Source organism: Bos javanicus, chromosome 19 (assembly GCF_032452875.1).
Source record: "Bos javanicus breed banteng chromosome 19, ARS-OSU_banteng_1.0, whole genome shotgun sequence".
NCBI classification, from domain to species: Eukaryota; Metazoa; Chordata; class Mammalia; order Artiodactyla; family Bovidae; genus Bos; species Bos javanicus.
In genome coordinates, this window is record NC_083886.1 from 11,237,489 (window position 1) to 11,255,289 (window position 17,801).

The 17,801-nt window shown below is 41.1% G+C and overlaps 1 protein-coding gene across 2 annotated transcripts in view; it reads left to right on the forward strand.

Moving 5' to 3' along the window:
• The window catches only part of PPM1E (protein phosphatase, Mg2+/Mn2+ dependent 1E), a 211,267-nt gene extending 194,524 nt beyond the window's left edge, over window positions 1–16,743 (forward strand). Inside the window, exons 3-7 of one of the 2 annotated variants that reach the window (XM_061390163.1) lie at window positions 1,556–1,755; window positions 6,968–7,156; window positions 9,903–10,046; window positions 10,283–10,376; window positions 15,471–16,743. In XM_061390163.1, coding sequence (XP_061246147.1) covers window positions 1,556–1,755; window positions 6,968–7,156; window positions 9,903–10,046; window positions 10,283–10,376; window positions 15,471–16,531 — 1,688 coding nt within the window. In that variant the 3' untranslated portion in view covers window positions 16,532–16,743. The remainder of the gene's footprint in view (window positions 1–1,555; window positions 1,756–6,967; window positions 7,157–9,902; window positions 10,047–10,282; window positions 10,377–15,470) is intronic. The other variant, XM_061390164.1, reaches the window with a different exon arrangement.
• Window positions 16,744–17,801: the final 1,058 nt, after the last annotated feature.

Genomic DNA, 17,801 nt, shown 5'->3' on the forward strand with positions numbered 1-17,801 from the left:
ACCCTGTACTGTGTCAGTGAGGAAAATAAAAGCAGCAAAAACCTTGAGACCAGCTTTCTGAATACAGTCATTTAAAAAAGAATTTTGAATAAGAAAACAGGTAAAGTTACAGATTAAGGCAGTAGCAGGGTAAAGAATGAGGGGGAAAAAAAAAAAAAAGGGAATCTCAGTTCCCAGGCCATTCTAAAACACACAGTCTCTCTTCTTTGAGATTTGTGCTCTAGATCCGAAGAGGCGTGTGCAACCATTGCCCATCTGGTACACATCTTCTCAGCCTGTCAAGCTGTATCTGACTTAGTAAAGTGAAAAAGAGTTGTTTTGAGAATTCTAAATTACTAGTGGCTCAGATAGTAAAGAATCTGCCTGCAATACAGGAGACACAGGTTCAATTCCCTGGGTTGGGAAGGTCCCCTGGAGAAGGGAATGGCAACCCACTCCAGTACTCTTGCCTGGAGAATCCCATGGACAGAGGAGCCTGGTGGGCCACAGTCCATGGGGTTGCAAAGAGTTGGACACAGCTGAGTGACTTTCACTTGACTTCACTGGGATATAGAGGGAGCTTCTAAAATACTGGCCTGGGAAAACCTAATCTTCCCTTGGTTATTTCAACTGCTGCAACTTGAGTAGAGGACAGCTTGAGTGGAGATGATGTGCGATACAGTCTCCTGAGTACTCGTCAGTGTTCCTTGAAAGCTTACACATCTGTCCATCCACTGAGGGACGCAGGGAGACTCAGAAGTGAGCTAGTCTACTCCACTGAATGGGCCAAGTAGGAGACTCAGTAGTCTAAGGTGAAGAATCCTCTGTTGGCGTCTGCTTTGTTCAGTCTAGGGTTACACACATAGACGAATGTAAAGTACCTTTTCCTTAGAGAAATATCGAACTTTTAAGATTCATTTGTTAACCTTTTGGTAAAACTATATAAGCTACTGCCCAAAACTTTAATTAAAAAATACATCAAATAACAAAAAAATGTATAGTTCAACTCTGAATTATGATCAGTTACAGGAAAGAAAGGAAACTAGAGTAAGATAAAGGAAGAGATGAGGAAAGAAAGAGACTAAGATAAACAGTAGTCAAAGTAAACCCTTCTTATTCCTGTACTTTGTAAATAAACAACATTTTCATAAGCCTTTCATATTCTAATTCGTTGGATAATCGTTGTTCATATTTCAGTCGTTTCCTATGCACAGGGGGCGTGGGTCTCCAGATGATAACCTTGGCAGCCAAACAAAAGTACTCAGAAGTAGATGGCATGGCCAGAGCACCTCACAGGCTGGAAGGACTCCAGCCTAGGAATAGATCCAGCCCTGCTCAGAGGTTTTCTCCTCATGACATAAGGGTGTCTTAGTGGCAGCTGCTGGCTGATGATTTTCTATCAGACAGGTTGTCATTTTCTCTCTTCAGAAGCAACGTTTCATTTCTCTTGAGAAGGAAGGATTTCTTCTCCTAAGGAGGAACTTGACTAAGGTGACCTACTTCTGTCTCTCCTAGGCAGGCGAGTGAAAAGCAGTTTTACCAGGCGCTTCATCGGGGGTTTCTGTTTCTTTCACAGAGATTGAGACAGTGAAATTGGCCCGTTCTGTCTTCAGCAAACTACACGAGATTTGCTGCAGCTGGGTGAAAGACTTCCCTCTCCGCAGGAGACCCCAGCTTTATTATGAGACATCAATCCATGCCATCAAAAACATGCGGAGGAAAATGGAGGACAAGCATGTCTGCATCCCGGACTTTAACATGCTCTTCAACCTAGAGGTAAAAGGCACTTCTGAAGTGTCACGAAATTTGAAAACTAAAACCCCGTCACAGACCTGTTTCTAATAAGAGAAGCTGTAATAAACTGTAATCACATCTCTGATGGCTTGGGATAGGACTCAGGGCAAAGTGGCACCGACTTGCTTCTTCCATTACAAGGAACAGGATATTTATTTCATGCTTTTTAAACAGGTATTGCATTCACATGGTTAGAATTGGAAAATAAAAACCCCAGTCTCATCCTTGTCTCTCAGACACTTCAGATCCCTTCTGTGGAGGCAAATTACCAGCCCTTGTGTAACCTTCCAAAGACATTCTATAAACATACAAACCAAAAAGAAAACTGTTACATCTCAATAAAGCTGTTTTTTAAAGGAATCTATTTCTATAGTATAATCAAACATTGTCTATTGAGTTCCCACATTACTATTTTGCTGAAGCAACACAAAATACAAACTTCAAAGAATGAATTTGAAACTAAGATAGTTTTCTGATTTCATGTGACTGTTTTTAAAATCTTGGTTTCTGAGATAGGAAAGTAGCCGGAATTACTTTTCCTGAATCTCTGTGACTGACAAATTGGATCATATGAGCCTTGTCAGCTTAATAACCATTTTCTTGTTATCTTCCTCTTCTTTTTCTATTATGTTAATGCAAACAGAGGTAGGTTTGTTTCCTGTGCCTGTCACTTGCCTCTTCACTCAAGTCCATAACTTTAAAATTACAGTGTAGGGATTTATACAAAGCACACTGTTTCCTTAGCAGCTAAAGTTAAATTTTAGCTGACTGTCAAGCAGTGACGGTGGGCTGGTGACTGGTGCTTATTTTACAGTACAGATCAGCTGATACCACGCCCATGCAAATATAACGCCTAAAGGCCATAATGTGATAAACAGTCCTTAAATCACTGCACCCTTGAAGATTGTACTCAGGTTCGAGGGCATCATTACTCGTTGTTAACCCGGTTGGTTTTCATTTTGCCTCAAAAATCAACCCAAAGGCCTAACTCAGCAAGGAGCTCTTGGCTATAAGGAAACAGACTTTGAGGGCAATTGGGCAACATGTATTTAGAACTGTATAAATTTTCACACACTTTGATAATTTCAGTTTTGATTTTATATTATAAGGAAGCAGAAGATGCTTACATATTTTGTTTGTCATAAATGTTTTACACAACATTATCAATAATAAAAAATCGGAAATGATCTAAGTCTTATATAGGAAATGATAGCTATGATATGCTTGTAAGATGAATAGTACATATCCATTTAAAATAATGTCTTTGAGTAATACTTAATGACATGGGGGAAATGCTAGTGATACGGTAAGTGACAAAAAGCAAGGTAAAAAATTTATGTACATTATGATTCTAATTTTATTTTATTAAATTTATATGTATAGAAAAAAGACTGGTTATCTGTGGATGGTTGTATTAGATATATTTATTTCCATCTATACACTTAAAGTGCCTGATGCTGGGAAAGATTGAGGGCAGAAGGAGAAGAGGGCATCAGAGGATGAGATGGCTGGATGGCATCACCCATGCAGTGGACATGACCTTGAGCAATGGACGTGACCTTGGGCAAACTTTGGGAGATGTTGAGGGACAGGGAGGCCTGGTGTGCTGCAGTCCATGGGGTCACAGAGTCAGACGTGACTGGGTGACTGAACAACAGCATACACTTCTTTATTAGTCTAAATAAACATACATTATCTAATTGAAAGATAGTCGATTTACAATGTTGTGTTAGTTTCTGGCCTACAGCAAGGCGATTCATTTATTTATATATATATAACTATCCTGAAGAATATATATTTATATTATTTTTCAGATTTTTGCATTGTGGTTTATTATAGAATGTTGAATATAGTTCCCTGTGCTATACAGCAGGACTTTGTTGTTTATCAGTTTTATATATTACAGTTTACGGTTTGTATTTGCTAATCCCAGACTCCTAATTCACTCTTCTCCCACACCTTTGGTAACCACAAATTCGTTTTCTGTGTCTGTGAGATGTTTTCTGTTTGTAAATAAGTTCATTCGTGTCACATTTTAGATTCTGCATATAAGTGACACTACATGGTATTTGTCTCTTTTTTTTTTAATTTGCATACAAATTTTTTTTTGAATGTTGATTTTTTAAAAATTTTATTTTATTTTTAAACTTTACAGTATTGTATTAGTTTTGCCAAATATCGAAATGAATCGCCACAGGTATACATGTGCTCCCCATCCTGAAGCCTCCTCCCTCCTCCCTCCCCATACCATCCCTCTGGGTCATCCCAGTGCACCAGCCCCAAGCATTCAGTATTGTGCATCGAACCTGGACTGGCAACTCGTTTCATACATGATATTATACATGTTGCAGTGCCATTCTCCCAAATCTCCCCACCCTTTCCCTCTCCCTCTCCCACAGAGTCCATAAGACTGTTCTATACATCACTGTCTCTTTTGCTGTCTCGTACACCGGGTTATTGTTACCATCTTTCTAAATTCCATACATATGTGTTAGCATACTGTGTTGGTGTTTCTGACTTACTTGTCTTAATATGATAATCTCTAGGTCCATCATTGTTGCTGCAAATTACGTCATTTCACTTCTCTTACGGCTAAGTAGTACTCCACCACACACGCGCACTCCCCCTGCCACATCTTTATCTGTTCATCTGTCGATGGACATTTAGGTTTCTTCCATAGACCCATTATCTTTATAACAGGGAAGATACCAGTATTTTTTTTTTTTAAAGAAGAGATCCTGTTGGCTCCTTTGTTTCTTCTGATGTTATATTGTTTAAGAATCTCTTTACCAATCTCATGTTGTTTGAAGTATATTTTCATGCCCACATGAAACTATTATTGCTCCCTTCTTCTTTGTGATGATCCCATATCAGCTCACTAATCATTTAAAAACTGCTTACATATGCTATTTTAAATTTTACCCTTACCCTGCCAATTGAGCTGTTTATAAATGAGTACATTTTAAAAAAATTACTGCTGTTGGGGACTTTCCTGCTGGTCCAGTGGCTAAGACACCTCGCTTCGAAAGCAGGGGGCCTGGGTTTGGGAACTGGACCCCACGTGCTACAACTAGGAGTCCAAACCCCTCAACTAAAGATCCTACGTGCTGCAATGAAGATCAAAGATCCTGTGTGCCGCAGCTAATACCTGGGGTAGCCAACTAGATAAATATATATTTTTTAATTTACTGTCATTTTTTTAAATAAAAATGTTTGTTGAGATATGTTGATTTATAGTATTAGTTTTAGGTATACAACATAGTGATTTGAAATTTTTATAGATTAAAGCTCATTTAAAGTTATTATAAAATATTGGCTGTATTCCCTGCATTATATACTATATCCTTGTAGTTTATGTACTTAATACATAGTTGTTTGTGTCTCTTAATCCCCTACCCTTACCTTGCTTCTCCCCATTGGTAACCAGTAGTTTGTTCTCTGGATCTGTGAACCTGTTTTTGCTTTGTAGTACTTATTTGTTTTATCTTTTAGATTGCTCACATAAGTGATAATATACAGTACAGTGTTTGTCTTTCCCTGACTCATTTTACTAAGCATAATGCCCTCCAAGTCTACCCACGTTGTTGCAGTTGGCAACATTTTATTCTTATTTGTGGCTGAGTACTATTCCATTGTGTGTGTATACATACATATCATACCTATTTATCCATTTATTAAAAATTAAAATATAATTGATTTACAATACTATATTAGTTTCAAGTGTACAGCACAGTGATTCAGTGTTTGGACAGATTATATTCCATTAGAAGTTACTACAAGATAATGGCTATAATTCCCTGTGTTATATAATATATCTTTGTTGCTTAATTTATTTTATACATAGTAGTTTATATCTCTCTCCCCATATCCCTATCTCATCCCTCCCCACTGGTTACCACTAATTTGTTCTCTATATCTGTGAGTCTGTGTCTATTTTGTTATATACATTTGTTTGGTTTATTTTTTAGATTCCAATATAAATGATTACATACAGATTTGCCTCTTCACATTTCACTAAGCATAGTATTTTCTAGGTCCATCCATATTGCTGCAAATGGCAGAATTTCATTCTTTTTTATGGATGAGTAATATTCCGTTGTGTGTGTGTGTGTGTGTGTGTGTGTGTGTACAGATTTCCTTTATTCACTCACCTATTGATAAATACTTGCCTTGTTTTCATGTCTTGCTTTACTTGGTATATTTTATTTACTTTGAATGACAGGGTCTGGACTCAGCTGAACTCTGCAAGCGCCCAAAGAAGTCAAAACTTCCAAATGAAAATCCTTACATAGTGTTGCCTAAAAGAATCACAGGGCTCAGTGAGAGTTCAGTGAGTTACAGATCTCGTCTAAGTGAGCCAGAGCTGAGATTTAAACACTGGAGTTGAAGAGAAAGAAAAAACGAGTCCTTACTGAGTTAAACGTAATCTCGTGATTAGGCGTCCTGTGTCGAGGTAAATCACAGGTTTGGAAGACCCTCCTCTGGCACTTGCTCTACAGCTTCAAGCACTGAGTGGGCAGGGAAATGTGAAGCGACATCTTGATTAGGGGACAAGGCTACAGGGCATGTAGACATCTGACGTTCAAGTTTGTGTAGCCTGTTTAGAGACTGCGTTATTTATGGTGAGAATACAATGTGATCATGAATGATTTATGAAGCCAATATTACAGTTTAGAAGTATGTGTATGCTTTCATTATCTGTGTATTTTAAATAATCAAACATAATTGGCCTTGTGCTTGGAAGGCCAATTATTTCCTATTGTCCTGAGTTTCTAATTTATTATTTAAATATTTTCATTTTGACAAACATCTTCAATCCAGAACAGCCTTTGCTCAACTCCTCCCCCTCCCTTCTCTTTCCTCCCCCTCCTCACAACTTGTAACAGCAACTTCGCAGCAAATGGATGTGGGTGGTTTCCATGGTACAAGACAACAGCTTTCACAGTGAGAGAGGGCACTTCAGCCTGAGCTAATTGGGCATGATGTGTTCCAGTGTTCTGGTGTGTAAACACAGATGCCCTGATATTGCAGGTATTTTAGCCATGGATCAGGCACGTCAGAGAAGGGAAACATTCAGTCTCATAATCCGGGTGACAAGGCGGTGGAGGAGGATGGGCAGCCGTGCAGGGGACTGGCTCATCTGAGGCGTGCCACACCTTAACTCCCTGAACTGCGTCTGTGTTTCCATGGACAGGACCAGGAAGAACAAGCTTACTTTGCCGTGTTTGACGGCCACGGGGGAGTGGATGCTGCCATCTACGCCTCCATCCACCTGCACGTGAACCTAGTGCGCCAGGAGACGTTCCCCCACGACCCTGCCGAGGCCCTGTGCCGAGCCTTCCGCGTCACCGACGAGCGCTTTGTCCAGAAGGCCGCCAGGGAGGTATGCTGCTTTCACAGGAGGCCAGCCACAATACGCTGGCTGAGCTCACTTGTTCTGTGGCTAAAGGGCTGTTTTGGATTTTCTCTTTTGTGATAGACATTATTTAAAGCTCTCTTCCAAACTACGTTCTTGATTCTGTTGTAGGCCTAATTCCCTCTTTAGGGATAGATTTAGTGGGGTGCTATGACGTACTGTAGAGAATCTCCAAGCTATAATTTTCTAAAAAGCCAGGAGGCTGCTGGATTTGGCAGGTGAGTTTTATCTTATTCACCATTGCCTGTCAGTTTCACACCAGGACCAGCTCTCTAAGCAGACTTTTGCTGACAAAATCTGAATATGGTGATTAAAACAATGGTCTAAAAAGGAAACAGAAGCTGGGATTTCTCCATGCATTTGGTTCTGAATGGGTTGGCAGTGTTCGCTGTGTATCTCTTGAGGAAAACTTTTGCCTGGAGAGAGTGAATCCTTAGATGCTCCTTGAACTGGTTTTCTCTTAACAGGAAGAAAAGTCAGAGCTCACGTCCCAATTTCTTAAGGTTAATCAGACCTAAGGTTTTACTCTGAATGAATGACAGGGGCTATATTAAGATCTAAAAGTAAAGATTTTAATCTAATTATCATTCTGGGCATTGGTACATAATTAACTACATTTATACTCATTTCCAACTAGGGACCAACAGAAAGAGAATATTTTTTTTTAATTTTAAAAAGCAATTGCAGAATTATATACACACAGAAAAATAAGACCCCTGCCCTGTGACGTAAGCATTAACTCTTTTTGAAATGGACTTGGACAGAACAGGGTAACCCTTTAATCCATTTCTTTGATCTCATTGTTACGCTATAGGGCAATCATGGGGCTTGGAATTGACTAAGCAGTAATTCAGCTCTGCTCAGTTGTTAAGCAAGGGCAGTGTTCTGTGTCCCCACCTGCCCCCCAGGTTTAGACTAATACACAAACCCAACAACAGTAACCACTGGGCTCTGCAGATAGAGGTGGGCTAGAAAACAAAACACAGTTGTTGCCCTCAGACTCGGCCAGTCTCGGGGGGAGGCCAGCTGCCGGCTGTCTTCACTGGGACTGAGGCCATGACCTGACCCTGCGAGCTGGCCTGTCATCATCGACCCTTGTCGTCTTCATCCTCTGTTGTATCCCTTTCCTTCTGTGTCCTCAGAATCATGGCTTTCTTCCTGACCACGTTCACCTCGTTTGCTTTGCCAGTGATTCTAGCTGTCTCTTGGTCTTGCCAACAGTTCTCTTGAATAATTTAGGTTCGTCTCAGCAGTTCCTTCGCTCCTCCTCGTGCTTCCATGTGCTGCTAACTGCTGGGGAGAAAGCAGCAGCTATTCCTGTTGCGCGGCGGCCCTGCCTCCTGTTCCCTCTGGGGCATATGCACTCAAGTGTCTTTATCATGTGTTCCAGGGGCTGAGGTGTTGAACATTCTGTGTGGGAAGATATTTTATTGGTGGGTGAGGATTTATAACAAACCTTCCCTGTATAGGGAAAATGAGAAGTTGTTTTCTCACTGGATGCGAGAGGCCTGTTACCACCCTTGATGCACTGGTTCTAATTTAGGCCAAGTCCTTATCGCTTCTCGGCCTTTTGGCTAAGATCAAGTGTAATTTAGGCCAAGTCCTTAGGAACAAAAAGTCATGCTTATTTGGTGGTGACTCATGTCAAATGGAGGGCTTCCCTGGTGGCTCAGATGGTAAAGAATCTGCCTGCAATGAGGAGACCAGGGTTGGATCCCTGGGGCAGGAAGATCCCTTGGAGAAAGGAATGGCTCCCCACTCCAGTATTCTTGCCTGGAGAATTCCATGGACAGAGGAGCCTGGTGGGCTACGGTCAGTCCATGGGGTCACAGAGTCAGACAAGACTGAGTGACTATAACTTTCACTTCTTTTTTTCATGTGAAATGGAGATGTCATTTTAGGATAGTAGTATCAAGAGCATTAAGTACAGTGGTACTGAGCTATGAAATTCCAGGCTGGTGTTAGTTTTTCATGCAATGTTCCAAAAGCAAAGGTCCCTAAAATTATTGTAGATTTCGGTTTTGTTTTTTAAAGGTAGAAGCATCTTAGCACTCCAGGGAATGTATGTTCTCTCTTGGCTCCTGTTTTAATATCCAGAATATGGAGGCACTTGTTGTGTACCCACCAGACGCTTGTACGCTATTTCGTAAAGCTAGGGCTCTCGCCCTGAACGTACAGTAGGTCAATAACAAGACAGAGACCAGAATATGGAGATCTTTACTCTAAGGGTTGATATTGTGGTTTAGCACTGGACCGGGAGGGAAAAATTTCAGTTCAGTACTGAGCTGTACCTGCCGTTGGGCAAGGCACATAACCCGCCAGTTTTCTTCCCTGTGTATGAAATGGAATAGAGGACTTCCCTGGTGGTCCAGTGGTTAGGACTCTGTACTCCCAACACAGGGGTACAGTTTCCATCCCTGGTCAGGAAAGGTCCTGCATGCTGCATGCATGGTCAAAAAAATAAATAAAGTGAATTGATAATTGTCTCTGCCTTGCATATCACAGATAAAATCTATATGTGTGTGTGCACATATAAATACATCAAGCATGTAAAAATGCACTGAGAAATGGGAATTGCTATTTTATTTGTGAAATCAAGTTATTGGTAGTTTTGCTTCCATCTGAAAAGTCTGTATTATCTATAAATTGCTTCTCAATGAGAATTTGATGTCTGCTAATTTTTACTGACTTGTTTTATTGATATTACTTTCAGAGCTTAAGATGTGGGACCACAGGAGTGGTGACTTTTATCAGAGGCAACATGTTACACGTGGCCTGGGTGGGTGATTCCCAGGTTATGCTTGTGCGGAAGGGCCAAGCTGTTGAACTAATGAAGCCACACAAACCGGACAGAGAGGTAGGTGTGCTCTGTTACGTTAGGGCACGTGCCAGAGGCAGTTTTCTAGTTATTACTTTTCAGTTATTATTATGATTACCACCATTATCTCAGCAACCAAGCCCACCTTTCAAAGGAAGAGTAAAGAGAACCCTTTCCGGGAAGCCGATGAATATTATATCTGTTGTTTACTGTTAAGGTAGCTGAATAAATCTTGAACCCAATTATTTGCTTCTTTCTGTTGCATTGCTGTGCAGGATGAAAAGCAGCGGATTGAGGCCCTTGGAGGTTGTGTAGTCTGGTTTGGTGCCTGGAGGGTGAATGGAAGTCTGTCTGTCTCCAGAGCTATTGGTAGGAAAAACCAATTAATTATTTTTTCTCCAAACTGTCCTCTTCCAGAACACTGTTCTTAATGTTAATCTGATACAAGGGAACCTGAGATAATAACTTAGATTTTCAGAGTGCTTATTATTGTCTAATGCCTCTTTTAATTAATTATTTAACCTACACATTTATATAAATTCCATTTTTTTTTTTTAAATTTTATTTTATTTTTAAACTTTACATAATTGTATTAGTTTTGCCAAATATCAAAATGAATCCACCACAGGTATACATGTGTTCCCCATCCTGAACCCTCCTCCCTCCTCCCTCCCCATACCATCCCTCTGGGTCGTCCCAGTGCACTAGCCCCAAGCATCCAGTATCGTGCATCGAACCTGGACTGGCAACTCGTTTCTTACATGATATTTTACATGTTACAATGTCATTCTCCCAAATCTTCCCACCCTCTCCCTCTCCCACAGAGTCCATAAGACTGTTCTATACATCAGTGTCTCTTTTGCTGTCGTACACAGGGTTATTGTTACCATCTTTCTAAATTCCATATATATGCGTCAGAATACTGTATTTATGTTTTTCCTTCTGGCTTACTTCACTCTGTATAATAGGCTCCAGTTTCATCCACCTCATTAGAACTGATTCAAATGTATTCTTTTTAATGGCTGAGTAATACTCCATTGTGTATATGTACCACAGCTTTCTTATCCATTCATCTGCTGATGGACATCTAGGTTGCTTCCATGTCTTGGCTATTATAAACAGTGCTGCGATGAACATTGGGGTACACGTGTCTCTTTCCCTTCTGGTTTCCTCAGTGTGTATGCCCAGCAGTGGGGTTGCTGGATCATAAGGCAATTCCATTTTTAAAAGGGAACTATATTAAGAGATGCAGAACTTACTAGTTTCTTTTTTTTAAAGGGAAGCCTTTAATCTCTGGAATATAAATCTGCTTAAAACCCAGTGATCCTCATTTTCCATTCCATTTTGGGTCAAATTTAGCTTAAATCAGTATTTTCCAGAAAATGGAAGTCCCTATATTTTATTTTGCTTATATCTTTCATTTTTTCATTGAATTATAAAATGACACAAACAACATGCTTTTTGGGTGAAAATAATTTTTACTATATTAAAATTAGAAAACTAATTCTACTCTGTGTGGAGTGTAGTTGTTAGATTACCCTGGGGTTTCAGAAAATCTACTTCCCTGGAACCTAAATTCTTTAAACAAAGAGTAAAGTCGATGAAACTCTTTGTTGAAGATTCAGAGTAAAGAGCTGAGCTGGTTGGACAGAATGAGAGGGTGCAGCTCAGAGAGCGGGCTACGGCCGTTTCTGTCTCACTTTTGCACCTGGGTCTGTTGCGTTGGGTTTCATGGCTTAGCTTCACTTTGTTTCTTTCTTTTTTTTTTTTAAAGAACAGATGAATGTGTGTCTCTATGGGTAATATGCTACAGTTCTGTCACTGCCTCCTAAAGAAATGAAGTGATTTGACATAGGATAACATGGATAAATGGAGTTGGTGTCTGATCCCCAGATTTTGCTTATCATTACCAAAAAATTCTAGAACATTAATAAAATCTCAAAGGACTGATTCCGTTTCACCATTGATGTGATTTCCCTCCCACTCTTTGGGAAGGTGCTGGCAAGCTGTGAAGTGGCCCAAATGTGAGCAGCAGAAGGCTGAGAGAGAAAGAGGAAGCTCAAAGATTCTACAAATACCTCTTGAAAAATTGAGAGTTGGCTTCACCTTAGACCAAGGGAGTCATTAGGAAATCTGGAATAAGGCCAAAAGGGGGAAATTTCTGATTTCTAAAACACACCTTCAAATAGGATTATTTTTGACAACTCCAGAGACCTCTTCTCTTGATCTTACTGTCTTTGTCAGAGTATTGCGAGGTGACTTTAATGCTTGTTATAGAAGCAACTTTACTAGAGGATCCTTGTCATTTCTTGCTTCTAAAAATATGACACAAGGGGAAACAGCAATGTCCTTGAATAAGTGACAGTCGAAGAGGAAACGGCTGACTGCAGAGAGGAAGTGACTTCTGAGGTGGACCGGAGGACAGGACCTAGAGAAGGGCCCCGGAAGTGAGGAGTGCAAACACACGGGCGCCTCCGAGGGCACGTCCTGTTTCCGGAACAGGGACGGGTGCAGGAGGCTGGGCCAGGGGACGGGGTGGGGAGAGGCAGTGCTGGTGCCAGTGTGGAGGGACTTGAATGCCAGCCTCAGTGCCTGGGCTTCGCTGGGTGAGCAAGCTGAGGGCCCACGTGGTCAGGTTTGTGTTTACAAATATTTGTAATGATTACGGAAGATGAATTAGAGTGAAAAACCTAGATGAGAGATCATTCAGCAATGTGGACAGCTAAAAAAAGGAATACAGAAGAGGGTATAAATTGATGAGACAGAAATGACAGTTTTTGGGGAGAAAGAGGAAAGTTAACTTCTAGGTTTCTGACTTGTGTCACTAAGAAGATGATGAAGCAGCAGCAGTTGGGGAGGAGGGAGGAGGGCAGATAATGAGTTCATTTTGGACATATTTGCATGCTAGGTGCCTGTGGGACGTCTCGGAAGAGGTAATTTATATGCAGGTAATTCCAATTATATGCAGTTGGAAATACAGATCTGGAGCTTAGCAGAGTTGTGAGTTGGAGACAGATTTGGGAATTCATCCCATTTTGGAAATAATATTAGCAACCTGTGAAGTGATTTTATATATATATGCTGCTAAGTCACTTCAGTCGTGTCCGACTCTGTGCGACCCCAGAGACCGCAGCCCACCAGGCTCCCCGTCCCTGGGATTCTCCAGGCAAGAACACTGGAGTGGGTTGCCATTTCCTTCTCCAATGCATGAAAGTGAAAAGTGAAAGTGAATATACAGTAGTTGAAACCACAGGAATGGATGACATTGCCCAGGAGTATGTAGTGTGAAGACAGACCAAGGCTGAGGCTCTTTCCTTACGGTAGAAGACCATGATGTCATACTCTCCGGGTGTGCGTCTTGGCTCTGCCACTTTACCAGCTGTGGGCCTAGGTGAATTTACTGAACTTCCCATCTGTTTGTTCCCTTGTAAGGCAGGAATAGTCATAGTACCTGACTCATTGTTTTTGTATTAGATAGTATAATACACACACACACACACTTAGAACCCTGCCTGGCACAGTCTTAGCATACAATGATTTGGGTTGCTATTAAGTGAAGGAGCCAGTAAAGAAAATCAGGAAGAGACAGAGACGCAGGGTGTCAGATGCTGGGGAGGGGGTTTTTCTAGGCGTGTGTAGTTAACAGGGTCAAATGCTACAGAGATCAAGCGAGTTAAAAAAGTCACAGAATTTTGAAAACAGAAAATGGTTGTGGATATAGGTAAACTGCTAGAGATTGTTTTTTAAGTCAGGAGGAGGAATTGAGGGAATTCAGGCCTGGTAAACTTAATTTTCTTTGAAGTAGGAAATATGCCATCTACCAAAATCCAATAACTGAATTGGAAAGAGTTGAAGAATGTAAGATTTGGAAAGCTCATGGAGTAAATCAGGGGGCTAAATAAAGACAAGAAAAAGGACTCCTAAGCAGAGTTCAACTCTACTCAGAAAATAAATGACACTAATACTTTTAAAATGAAACTCATTTCAACTGTGTCTCCCCCTGAGCCCTTTGGATTGATGATCCAGAGTTGACATGGTATGTTTTCTGGCATATGGAGAGAGGGGGTAGAAGACAAGAGGATGGTGCCATTTCCACCGTGAAATGGGCGACCATGCCCTCCTACCAAATTTGGGGGCGAAATGTCATGAATTTGACATCTAACAGTAGAGCAGGTGAAAAGCCAGAATTCTGGCAGCATTTTCTCTTGTGCAAATCTTTGTATGTTCTGTTCCAAACTAACAGTTGCAGTAGCCTTTTAATTGAAGCACTAAAACAAGATTTTTGGGAACAGTATGACTCAGATCACATTTATTTTTAGAGCTGGAATTCAGAAAATAATGATAATAATACAGTCAGGTGGAGTAGAGGATGGGGACATTTAGTAAAGTAGGTTGGTGGAGGACACTGAATCCCCATGATTGGAAGCTTTCATCAGCTGTAACAGGTTACTGAAGACTGCACGGTATAGAACTAAAGTTGACAAGATCAAAACCATACTTGAGGAAGATGGGTCTTGCTACTGTATGAAAAAGACTAGGTTCTTGTCTTGCAGATAAACTAAACCAGGTAATTAAATATTAAGTTATCTGTTGTTTAGGGTATCCCATCATGTGGTCTGCTGGGTAGGGCACGTGGCCCACAGTGGTTCTAACAGAGTTATCCGTAATGTTCCTATTGAGCTTTCTGGGCCTATCTGAAGATTAAAGAGAGATGTGAAATATTGGAGAGAACTTTACTAGGGTAAGAGAGAACCAATAACAGATCCCACAGACAGTGACAATATGGCCACAGCATCTAAGTAAGTATACTTATCTTCATTTTATCTTCCCCTCGTCAGAAGGCTCAGTTTTAGTGCAATAGAGAGGATAGTAACTGAAGAGTCTTTAAAGTGCTATGACCTGGATCCAGGCATCCTGACTCTGCTGCCTGCATCCTTGACCACTAAGCTATATGCTACTACTTTAAGAATGATAAAGCACTTTGTAAGCAAACAAACAAAAAACCACCAACAAATTATAATATCCTAATCTAGGAACTATTGCTCAGTACTCCATGTTTTTCATGTAGAGAAGCCAGTGAGTATCCCTTGTGGTGATGTTATTTGGTTACCTGGCAGGCACAGGACCCATTTGCTGAGGCTCTCCCCAAGTACTAAAGGAGCACAGCGAATATAAACAAGGGATCTGGAAGTGCTCTGGACCTGGAAGTGCTAAAATGCATCGCAGATGATCCATTACCGCAGTAATCTGGTGGCACAAACCTAGTTTAGTTGGGCCCGAGTTCTCCAGTCTGTTGCTGCACCAAGTATTCAACTACAGATTACTCCCTAGCAGTTGCCTCTGTGTCTCTGGTAATACTGTTCCCTCAACAGAGGGCCCTTCTCTGCTCAGGACATTAGAGCTGGCCATAAACATTCTGACCTGCAAGATAAACCAAAATGACCTGTTTGCTAATTCCCGCAGGAGATGCTGAACATAAGCCATATATCTGTGGGGATGCCGATTCTGCCTCTACTGTTCTGGATGGAACTGAAGACTACCTCATTCTGGCCTGCGACGGCTTCTACGACACCGTGAACCCTGACGAGGCAGTGAAAGTCGTGTCCGACCACTTGAAGGAGAATAATGGAGACAGCAGCATGGTTGCCCACAAGTTAGTGGCATCAGCTCGTGATGCAGGGTCAAGTGATAACATCACTGTTATTGTGGTTTTCCTGAGGGACATGAACAAAGCTGTAAATGTTAGTGAGGACTCAGATTGGACAGAGAACTCTTTCCAAGGAGGGCAAGAAGCTGGTGGGGATGACAAGGAGAGTCACGGGGAGTGCAAGCGCCCCTGGCCCCAGCACCAGTGCTCCGCCCCAGCCGATCTGGGCTACGAGGGGCGTGTGGATTCTTTCACGGATAGAACCAGCCTGAGCCCAGGGTCCCAATGCAACGTGCTGGAAGACCCGGGCTACCTAGATCTCACACAGATAGAAACAAGCAAGCCTCACGGTGCCCAGTTTTTGCCACCAGTTGAGATGTTTGGTCCTGGTGCACCAAAGAGAGCAAATCTTATTAATGAGCTAATAATGGAGAAAAAATCAGTTCCATCATCATTGCCTGAATGGAGTGGTGCTGGAGAGGTTCTCTCTTCTTTTAACGTGGGTTCAACAGGGCAGCAGGTATGCAGCATGGGGAGCTTGCCTCCTGTTTGTTCTAGGCTGGAAAATGAACAGTTCAAGTTCCTGGGAAAGAGAGTTTCTAGGTTATCTCATTTACATTACCACTACTCAAAGAGGCGGCATGGATTCAGGTTTAATCCAAAGTTTTATTCTTTTCTCTCTGCTCAAGAGCCTTCCCACAAAACAGGCAGTAGCCTGTCCTCACTTATTCGAAATGGGAAGAGAAATAGTATGTTAAGAAGTTCTCTGCCATGGAGGCAAAATAGCTGGAAAGGGTACAGTGAAAACGTGATGAGGAAGCCCAAAAAGAGTAACGACCCTGCACACCCAGAGCTTCCCTGGAGCTTTAAAATATAATCTTTCTCTCTAAAGTAGGCTAGCTAGCTCTCCCCCAATACAGATATCACCATCAGAGTAGAAACAAGGTAGGTATTTCTGAAATAATGTGTGCTTCATTATAATGAGCCATGGATGGCTCAACTCTTAAATGTAAATAGATCTCTAGGAAACTCAATACAGTGTTTTCAATCTAATAAAAAGCAGTACTGGCGGTTTCACTAGCAAAATTATACCACTGGTCCCTGTGATGTGTCTCTATACCTACATACACCCCCCAAGACCCCGTCACGTCACTAGTGGAGGCTGGCGAGTTACTTCAGTCAGGATACATAGTGCTGAAATCTGGATGCAGGTGAAATTCGGTCTGATGTGCCTAATATCTCTCTGGAAAACTTAATGCAGAATTAGATCTACTTGAGGATGTTCCTCAGAAGACTGGGGACGATGAGGGGAAACCTCTCCCCTGTTTTTGGTAGGTAAAAGACTAAAAGCCATATGGGTTTTAACTGGAAAAAATGAAAGTAGAAAACTAGTGTAAAAATGTCATATTCTCAGACTTGTGAGGTGGTATATAGTCAAACAGATTCACTAATTTTTTTCCTGTAACATAAAAGACCAACAATGAAAATTTTTTGAATTAAGTATTTCCTAGGGCTGTTGCTATTTGGGAGTTTCATAACCTGTTATGGTGCTTTTGACGGAATTGTTTTTTAGAAGACCGCTGTCAACTGGTTTTAACCTATGATGCTAATGTGTTTTTCACTGTACCTTCATCTCAGGAATAAAAACTTGTTTAATGGAGATGATTTCAGGTACAAATATACTAGAATCAAGTTGCCATTTTAAAAGAAAATCAAATAGTATTTCTATTTTTTCTGCCTTTTTTCTTTTTTTTTTAAAGTTCACAGACAGTAAAGGCATATACTACAATAAAATAAAAAGTGGTTTTGGAGAATGAAAAATACTAGTTTTAACTTCTCTAAAATTGTTTCCCCTGAGGGTATGGAATAATTGGTATGGAAGAGGCTGAAAGTAACTGCCTAAAGTGAGCCCAGAGGCCACGTGCAAAGGAGAATGTGGCTGACTGCAGCTGAGGTCTGTTTAGTTGTAAATTTGAGTCCTGCAGCTTCAGACCAGAGAGCCAGGACACGTGTTACTCATTTCAGTATTTATTTACATTTGATATTTTGAAATTGTCTGCTTTTTGCCATTTCTGCAGTTTCAAGTTGGAACCATATCTGCAACTAGAGGCAGCAAATAAACTAATAATCAGGTTAATTGAGTGCAG